This window comes from Hirundo rustica, chromosome 3 (genome assembly GCF_015227805.2).
Source record: "Hirundo rustica isolate bHirRus1 chromosome 3, bHirRus1.pri.v3, whole genome shotgun sequence".
NCBI classification, from domain to species: Eukaryota; Metazoa; Chordata; class Aves; order Passeriformes; family Hirundinidae; genus Hirundo; species Hirundo rustica.
In genome coordinates, this window is record NC_053452.1 from 95973289 (window position 1) to 95983403 (window position 10115).

General features: G+C 41.8%; 1 protein-coding gene across 3 annotated transcripts; it reads right to left on the reverse strand.

Annotated features, from left to right (window-relative positions):
• Window positions 1-1690: 1690 nt before the first annotated feature.
• On the reverse strand, window positions 1691-8650 carry CLN8 (CLN8 transmembrane ER and ERGIC protein). Of its 3 annotated transcripts, none has more exons than XM_040059782.2 (3): window positions 8505-8650; window positions 6651-7289; window positions 1691-6256 (listed from the first exon to the last, which is right to left on the reverse strand). In XM_040059782.2, exons 2-3 carry the CDS (start codon window positions 7236-7238, stop codon window positions 5942-5944), a joined length of 903 nt encoding a protein of 300 aa, XP_039915716.1. In that variant the 5' UTR covers window positions 7239-7289; window positions 8505-8650; the 3' UTR covers window positions 1691-5941. The 3 variants fall into 3 exon arrangements, with proteins under 3 accessions (XP_039915716.1, XP_039915717.1, XP_039915718.1); XM_040059783.2 differs by having other exon boundaries at window positions 8467-8637; XM_040059784.2 differs by lacking the exon at window positions 8505-8650 and adding an exon at window positions 8305-8326.
• Window positions 8651-10115: the final 1465 nt, after the last annotated feature.

Genomic DNA, 10115 nt, shown 5'->3' on the forward strand with positions numbered 1-10115 from the left:
AGGTATAATAATTATCACCTTGATTTACACTTAAAAGAGTGTGACAGCAGAACTACATGGTTCAGAAGCATGGAAAAGTCGACTCTACCTTCTACAAAATTAGTCCTTTCTCAGGTATATTTTGTTCCCTTCTTGTTGCAAGCCCCAGGCTTAAATTTGAATGAGCACAACTTCGGTAACAAAATGCAGTGTTCACTTGGTAAACTGTTTTTAGCCATAAAAGCAGCAAGGCAAGAGAAGGAAGTTGAAGATCTATATAGCAATATATAAATCCAAGCAAATACCTGGAGCTGCCAGAATCAATTACCAGTACTAAAACCTCAAAATTCTTTACAGAGGACATAGTGGTAAAAACCCTTTCAGCTTATACAGCATGCTAATAGGAGCCAAGCAGTCAAAGGAGCAGAGGCAGCTACAATCATACGAGGAAATAAAAGTATCAGACCAGAAGTAATGCATCTGACAAAGCTAGTATTAAATGTCTACTCTCTCTGCTCAGGTCATATTCCTAAGGACTCAGAAGTGACCCTAACTGGCTCTCAGAACACACAACAGCAGCAAGCAATGGCACAGCCAATTTCCTTGCTTTTTAATTTGTGTATGGGTGAGCAGGCCCCACTCTTCCCAGGCTTGGCCTGTCTGCCATCTTGAACTATGAACAAGGTCTGCTCTGGCCTTGCAGGCTTGCAGTATCATCATCATTCCACCCCACTCACCACTGTTCAACTTAGGGAAAAGAGGAAAGCACAGTGTGCTGCAAAGTACTTGTTCCTGCTCTGTGGCACCTCCACTAACAGAACATGCTAATTAGTCAATCAGACCCAGAGCATGAAATGCCTCCTCCAATACTGGAAACCCATCTGGGGCTGACAACTACAGCAACAGGCATAGTTTCCTTCATAAATGACCACTGCTTGCATTTTTTTTGTTCCAATTTAAGTAACAGTGCAATGACACATGACCAAAAGATTGTAATTGCTATATAACACTGTCGGCACAACCTGCTCCAGTATTTTTCTGAGAATATGTTTAACACTACCCATAAAATGTATTTACCTATTAATTGAAACACCTGAATAGCAAAACAACATTTAAATTAATTTTACAGATCATTTACAAAAAAAAAAAAAAAAAAAAAAAAAAAGGACTTTACTCATAAAAACACTATTACACATTGTTCTTCTCATCCCAGTCTGTACCCACACACATCTCACATTCGAGCCATACACATGAATGTCTCGCTTCTGCTTCAATTAATCTCGGGGACTTCACTGCAGAGGCAGCCAGCCAGTTGCTTGCACCGCACATTCGTATAAGAATAATTAAAATGCCAGTAATAATGCTGTGTTCATTTGACTCACAAATCTAAAGAGCATCAGGAATTAATTCCTGGAAAACTTCCTGAAAGAAATGCTTAGAACTGTATTTTACTATTTTGCAATGGGGCAAAGTTTTTGGTCTTTATGTTTCTTGGTTTTGTTGTTTATTTATGGTAGCTTATACTAAACCATGAAGCATGATGTGGTACCAAATGAAGTGTCTTCGCAGCCAAAGCCTAATGCAGAAATGGACCACACACTTCAAACACACAAGAGATGGGGTTTTTAACTGTTTTAATACATACTTACATATAGCACAGCTTCTAGTGCTCTAAACGTGCTTGTGGGAATAACACATGAAATGCTGGTGAAGAGACATTGGTTTACAAGATTTTTATAGCTATTTCCATGAGTATGACATTACCTTTGTCAAGCTTAACATTTCAAAATAAATAACTTTTTTAGTGTATGCACTGCAAAAACTGTTTAAGCTACAAATAGCAAGTAAAAAATAACTGGCATTATTTTAATCAGTAAATGAAACTCACTATAGACAGCTATTCAATAAAATACTTTATTTACAGTGTAAAGATGCTTTTCAACAAACATTATATTGTACAAGAGCAGACTTGAGTTTGCTTAACACTTTTAAAATTCACTTTAAGGGGGGTCTCCCTGAGGTTAAAGAAGGTTTCTTATAACTGCATATCACATCAATATTAATCCATGTTATCATGAAAACACAAAAGCACTCTGCAAGATTTGGACATGGATATCTAGTGGAAGATGGGCCTGACAGTATGTACTGAAAACTACGAGATGAAAATAATGCAGTGGAAATCTGACTTCTCCAAGATCATGACCAGTACTGCAAGCAAGAATGAAAATAAAAAAAATTGGTGGGTTCAGGGGGGAAAACAATGACAAGTTTTGGAAAAAAACATAGGATAGAAATGGAGGAAAACTCAAACTGTGATTTAGGAATGTTGTATGAAGACAGTAAGAACCAGATGACTGGACAAGGTGTCTCAAATCATACATTTTTCTTCAAAAAAACAAACAAAAAAAACCAAAACAAAACAAATGAACACCATTATCCCTACCACAGTTTCCTGGTTTGGGCTTTTGTTGTTTGGGTTTTTTTGTGTTTGTTTGTTTGTTGTTTTTTTTTTTTTAAAAAAAAAAGCTTCAGCCAGAAAGGTGACACTCCTCAAATAAGCTTGTTCAACAAGTAAGCAGAGCCAAGGCTCTACCAGTCATCTTGGCAAACAAATGTTTCACCCCAAATCACGTTATTCAAGTTCTCCAAATCCACAGCAGCATATCCTGTGACACAATCCAGCCACTACTGAAGCTGACTGAATTTTTCTCAATGGGATTGTGGATGAGACTGTGTAAGGCCCAACAGGACTGGGATTAATTTCACTTGAACAAAATTTACAAACAAGATATGGCTACTCTACCTTTGGGCTGAAAAGGAGGACTTAATTGCAAGGGTTAATAGACACCAAAACCCTCAATTCAAGAACTTTTTCAGACTTGTTTCAGAGCAATGCGACTTCCACAATCATAAACCAGAAAATCCTCCTAAAGAGAGCAGTCAATAGACAGTGAAGAATCCCAGAAGAGACCCTACAGATTATCTAGTTCCAACCCTCCTGCTATAGGCGGGGACACCTTCCACTACACCAGGTTGTTCAAAGCCCCGTCCAACCTCACCTTGAACACTTCCATGGATGGGGCATCCACAACTTCTCTGAGCAACCTGTTCCAGTGCCTCACCACCCTCACAGGGAACAATTTCTTGCTAATATAATTTAACTCTCCCCTCTTTAGTTTAAAGCCATTACCCTTGTCCTATCACTACATGCCCTTATAAGAAGTCCTTTTATACTTGAGTACAAAAAAAGAGGCTCTGTGTAACAGAACTGGTAACTCCAACACTAAGCCATGAAGAAGATAGGTTGCCTGTATTTTTGTTGTGTTGTATTTCTAGCTGGACTGTATAGTGCTCTTAAACCAACAGAAATAAAGTGCTTTTATTTGCTTTATTGCATAGCTTTCTTGTTCTAGCAGGTCTACCAGTGTTTATATTAACAGGGGCTCTAAAATGTTATTCATTATATAGTTAAGACATGCAAACCCTAACAGGCATTTTGTGAAAAAACTCACACTAGGATGCAAACTAAAAAGACTGCATTATTATGATAAAAATACAATTTTAATGAGATTTTAAATTCAATTAATAAAGTTATACAAATTAATATAAAATATTAAACTTTAGACATCCAATGCTATGACATTTCCAGCTGTCTTTTTTCAGTTTGAATTCACTACTAACCCCCACCCTCCATACTCTTTTATTTTAGCACACAGGAACTTTACACCCTTTAGCCAGCCACTATAGGAATTACAAACTCATCCCAAACTACTTCTGATACTTCCATTTTCTAGGATTCATCAGAATTCTGTAGCTGGGATTTTAACAATTATTACCTTGTTTTATCGAATCCAAACCTTCAAGTTTTAAGTTTCATAGAGTACACCATCATTCTGAATCCTGGTGACTTATTCTCTGCCTTTCTCCCTGGAACTCCTGCATGTGAGGTTTGGATTCTGCAAGATATGCATTCAGATCATATTTTTTGGTTCCACAGCCAAGGAATTCATCCCTCTGTTTTTTTCCAAAGTACTTTTAACATTACGCTCCCACCCACAACATCTCAAGACAGGTACACCATTTCAAACTTTTGAGAACCCTTTTTACTATAGGATGGTGCCCAGGCAGGTAACACCGCTACTTCATTCTGCCTAGCTTAGAAATAAGAAGGTAGCTCCAAATTTAGATTTTATCTATTAAATATCAGCACAATAACAGACAGGGTTCTGTGTAAAATTACTGTGAACCTCTCAGCCTGGTTTTGAATGGACAATTTCAGATATTCACCACTTCATCATTATCAGCAAGACCTGGTTATATATTTGTAACCTAAAGTAAGAAGTTTCCTTCCCATTATAGAACAGTAATTCAACTTTGTGGTCACAGAGTGAATTAGGAACACAGCAACCCGACCATCCCCTTCACTCAGAACAAATCAAAGACCCACCAAAAATTAATAAAATGGGGCTGCTTACACCAAAGAGTGCTTCCCTCACACATTTAAAACAATATGTTCCACCATAGATCAGTCTACAAAGTCTCTAATTCATGGCTTGATCTGAAATTCTTCACAGCCTGGGCTCGCCCAGCCTTAATGCTTTGGGAAATAAATCTGTGTAGCAGTCATGTCACACAGAATTCCAATAAACCGTTTTTTTTAATCTCATTTGTTCCATGCACCAAAACGAATACCCCTGTCATTCTCCTGCCACTAGGCGTCACTCTCTTCTATCATGATTTTTATCCCTTCGTTCACTTTCCAAAACTTCACCTAGGAACCATCAAACTACAAAAAGTAGGAGGACATCCATCACCATTCGTCCCTACCTAAAGAACAATCCAGTTTCTCAGGTCAAGGAAAAGATTTTTCTGATGTGGCAGATAACATGCAAAGGATCATTAGTGTCATTGGTATGTTCTTTATTTAAATAAAAATATTAAAACAACTGAACTACAGGAGGTTGATACAGGCTTTCCTCCATAGAGGAGTCACCTCAGATTCTGAAACCATCTAAAACTAAGTGCATTCCAATAAATAAGAGGAACCATAACAGAAGCACTAGTGGAGCTAATCGCATGACCCCCCATGTGGGACCTACAAACAAAATAATTTTACTAATCAAGCAGCATTTTTTTCCAAGGATGATACAGAGTCACCTTCTGGTGTAGCCACTTGTATTTCATTGATTTCAAGTCCAGAAGGGGCCACTATGATTACCTACCAGACCACTCATGTGGCAAATGCATGGATCTCCACATGCATGGTTTTGATATGAACTCCTCCCATACTGAGGGCAACCTGAAAACTACAACTTCGAGTGAGCAAACACTCAAACAATTATTTTCCTGTTCCTTAAGTGCACTTAAAAGAAAAAAAGAACAAAAGCAAATACCCAAAAAACCTCAAACCCACAAACCAACCAACAACAAATCCTGAACCCTGGATGACTGCATTCTATCACTGACCAGTTCTGCCGCTTGGAATGATTCACTGTCATACAGGAATTAGGTATCCATGCATACCTAACTTGGATCATAATTGATCTTAATAAACAATTTAACATAATTTTCAGTATCAGTATCTCTACCATATGTGAAATAGGATTCAAGCTAAACTTGATTCAAGCCGAGCTTAATAGATGACTTACTGTAAAGCCACTTTAAAGCATTAGGAAAAAACCCATGCCATTAGGGAGCATCGCTACTACATCACTATGAAATTATGAAATACTGTCCAATCTGACAAACTGTCGGTGTAATTCATAACAAGGGTTGAAGTTGTATATGTATACACATAAGAAACACAAACAATGCTTTTCAATGCTTGTGATGCGTACAGAGTGCTACCAGCAAGGAGTCACTGTGTCAATGGAGCTCCCTGCAAAATCTTCTAGTTCTCATGTAAAGAATGACTTTGCATTGTATTCTTCTGTTACTCTGCTGGGAAACTGTTGCTTCAGTACTATATCCTCTTCTTTTGATGTGTTTCACCATTTAGTTTTCCATTTTCCACTGCTTTATTTTCAAAGTTCCAGTCAGTTGGGCTGAGGAGTTGCTGAGTTTTTTTGTATGTCCAGTATGGGTTAAGTATTAGTGTGACAGCAAATAATCCTGAGAATAAAACGATACAGTGAAGAAGTCCCAGATTTTCTATAATAGAATTCCAATTGAAAATACACACCCACCACATGTGGTAGGTAAGAATCATGCGGCAGTGAAACAGATGGATCATCACCCACTGGTTTGCCTTCCAGAAAAAGGTGCTAGCACGGCCAGCCTAGAAAAATAAGAACACAAAGTATGCAGAACTGAGATTGCTACTTCAAAATAAGGAACTGAGGAATCTGTAGAACTAATACAAATATCCAGCTTTCATACACGCACGCATTTATTCCTCATAGTGCAATGCTACTCCACATATATATGGCATCCCAAATTTGGTATGGATCGATACCATCCCACGGTGCACATGCACACAGCACCACACAAAGCTACATGGAGGCCTGCACAAGTGCCATCACGACAAAAGCAGGTAGGACAATAACACAGATATTAGATAAATTGGGTAAATGCAGTTTTGATGAAAAACTATCCAAAACACACAGATTATCTACGGACAAGTGAAATGCATGAAAACTGTTACAAACATAATCTGAAAATCACATTCTTACCTTTAGAAGCATCCAGGAAATGCATGTTGAGGGAGTACTCATCTCCAGCAACATTCCCATCAAAGGCAGATAATGTCCAGATTTCACATTAATTACTAAACCAGCCAAGCCACCAAAAGCAAGCAAATGATGAACTACTAAGAAAACATCAAATGTTCTAAAAATAATGTTGGACACATGAACTGCTACATTTTCAAGCAAGAAAAATCCAGCTGCTATTAAACAGTTAAACCAACTCCAGTTTTGCTGTGAATAGACTTTGTCAGCATGAAAAACGGGATCTATGAGCAAAGCCCATAACCCAGCAACACAACTCTGAAGTCCAAACACAGCACGTGTGACTGCCATATTCCAAAACACCTTCTCTTTTGCATACAAGGCACGGTAAGTGGTACTTCTCCAAGAAGACAACCAGTGAGACAGAAGAAATACTCCCAAGTAGATTAAAAAACCAGCAGCTAAAAATGTCAAACGAATTTCCCATAAGAGATAGTCCCAGTCAAAAATGGTCCCAAACACTGTATCATCATTTGCAGGATTCATTTCTTCTCTTTTGACACTTCTCATCCCCATTATAGTCTCCTTCATGCCTATTTAGCCTCTGCTATTATGCAAACCAGTAAGCATGAACTCTTCCATCTGGAACAAGGAGAAAAAAATTTAGTGAATTTTTAAGTACATCCATGTAAATAGATTCTAAACCATAAAGGGCTCACATCCACTTCAGTTATGACTTTGGTCCTGTTGCCATTAGGCACAGTCATCCCAAAGACAGGTAGACAGACAAAAAAACCCTTAAGCACCAAGATTTACAACTGGCCTGTGAAGTCCCTACTAGTACAAAGTAATGCACTGAAGCAAAAGCAGAAGAGGGTCAGGTAGGAAGGCAAGAAAGAGGAAGAGAAAATACAAGGAGCAAATCCTGTTTTGTTACTTATGAAACTTTTATTTCAACAGCATTGAGCAGTTATTGTCCTACTCCCCTGCTTTTCCCACACTGATATTCCACCATTTGCTACAGCTTTGTGTGCAATTCAGAATCTCAAATACAGATCCAGGACATAAAACTACTGAAAACTAATGCAGTAAGGGGGCCCACTTATACCAAAAAGGGGCTGTAAGGATGGTTCAAAACAAGACTCTGCAATCAGTTTCTGCACATTTAGCCACTTTCCCAAAAAAAAAAAGTTCAAAAATGGAAAAAGAGTATGGAATGCAGACAAGCAACATTATTACATATTATTAGCAACATCAGTGTAATTAGCTTAACAGCCCAGCATTAAGTGCCTCAAGTTGTCTGAAACTTCCTCAACACACTGTAGTTTAAAAACAAATACTTGTGGGGAGGGAAAAAACAGGTAATATTCGAACTCCAGCTCGTTTTGTGAACCATACAGGTGATACGAGCACGACTACCACACCGGCCTTGCTTCAGCAGGCAGCAAATGCCACCACCGCTCCCCGCGGTGCATCCCGTAGGGCACCGATCGCCCTGCCCTTTGCTTGCAGGTGCCTCGCTCCAAGGAGGGGGATGAGCCGGGAGCCCCGAAGGCCCCTCGCCCACCCCACGGCATCACACTTGGCAAGACCGACTCGAAGTCCCAGCAGCGACCCCCGCCCTCATCTCCCCGGGGAAAACCAGGGCAAAACACACCAATCTCACACGGCACGACCAGGCCCTGAACAGCGCAATCCACTACCGCAAGCCCTGGCTCTAGCAGGGCCGCGACAGCTCCTCCGCCCCCGCACAGACACGGCACCGACACCCCTCGTAAGCCTCCCCCGCCCCCGGGGCCACCGAGCCCTTCACGCAGACCTGGGGACCGGCCTCGATGCACAAACCCCGCTCCTCACCCACAGCGCTGCCCGCAATGACGGGACGGCCCTTCCCGGCTCCGGGACTGCCCTCCCCGGTCCCCCAGGAGCGCCCGGCCCAGCCCGGCCCGACCCGCCTGGGGAGGCCCCGACCCGGCAGGACCCGCCGGTCCCACAACACCGCCCGCGGCCGCCGGGCGCCCTCTGCGCATGCGCCGCCGGCAGCACCAACCACCGGGCGCCGCGGGATGGGGGGAGGGAGGGGGGGAGGCGCGGCTGTACCACTCGGGCGGGGGGAGCCTTGTTTACAAGGTGCTTTTCTCTACCTGGGAGCAGCGCTGAACATCGGCACCACTGAGAGGTTAACACTTGAGCGATGCCTACTCAGCAAGACTGACCATAAAAAAGAAGTATCAGCGGTGGCATAGCCAGTATATTTAGCTATAATTATCCAGTTTCGTTAAGGGCAGCAAGTTATTAAATGGATGTCGCGGTGTTCTGCTATGTTTCTCTTTATATTTGTGATAACTGATGTTGTCATCCCTGTGACTCAGGCTGGATCTCCCTAAGTCACTGAAACTACCCCGGGAGGCTTCCTCGGCTGGGTGACAGTCCCGCACCCGCGGTGTACTTTGTCTTCATCAGGAGCGACTGGCAGGGACTCTGAATTTTGCCAGGGAAATGCTCAGTCCCACAACAGATCAGGTGATTCCTCAAAAAGAGCAACGAAAAAAGACAAATAAAATCAAGCCACAACTTCTGTTACGTGGAAGACTAGCCTAGAACGCCTGAATTCCTAACCTGAATCTACCTACGATGAGAGACCAGAGCTGGAAAATCTGCATCGGCAGTCTGACATGTTCTTGGTTTCTAGATGGGGAGAGGGAAGTGATGCCATTCCCTGTGGAAAACTGGGTCCTGGCACCATGGCAGGATAACTGGTCAGCAGGGGTTTTGTGCATTTGCTTTGAAATGCTAATGTGATACCAGGGTCTGCGGCAGACCCGTGAGTTCTGTGAAAAGTGAGATCTGTTCGTACGCTACCTCAGTAATTTACATACAGGCAGCCAGCAACACCTGTTTGTTGGGAAAGTCTGGGGACAAAAACTACCTCTTGTGCCTTCTTTTAATGTGCTGAATGTGAGGCACCTTCGCTCTGAGCTCCTCTGCAGACAGCCCAAAGGGACAGCAGGGCTCGGTGCCTGCACACCTGTGTGCCACTGCGGTGAGTCACAGGCAGAGCACACCTGCCAGGTCCCCACCAGTAACCTCGGGAGGACCAGGCTCAGCAGTAAATGCTGGGCAACAAATTTCAGCCAAAATACTGATTTCATACAGCAGGCACGAGTGACAGAGGTCCTAATGACAAGCTCTTGCAGGTCTTGTAGATAGAAGGATTGGGTTTTGCACAAAAGAGAGAGTAAATTTGTTGCTAAGTCTTGGAATATGGTAACAGCCATTTACTAACACTGGAGGGCAAAAAGGACCACAGGGCTTGAGAGATGTTAAGTAAAAAATCTGGAGGACTTCTCACTTGAAAAGTACTTCCCAGCTGATGGTAGATATTAATTTATCAGCCCCTGTTTTCTAGCAGGTGCTGGAGCTGTCCTGAAAAGGATGATAAAGCTGAGCAAGCAAATGCTGGGAAGA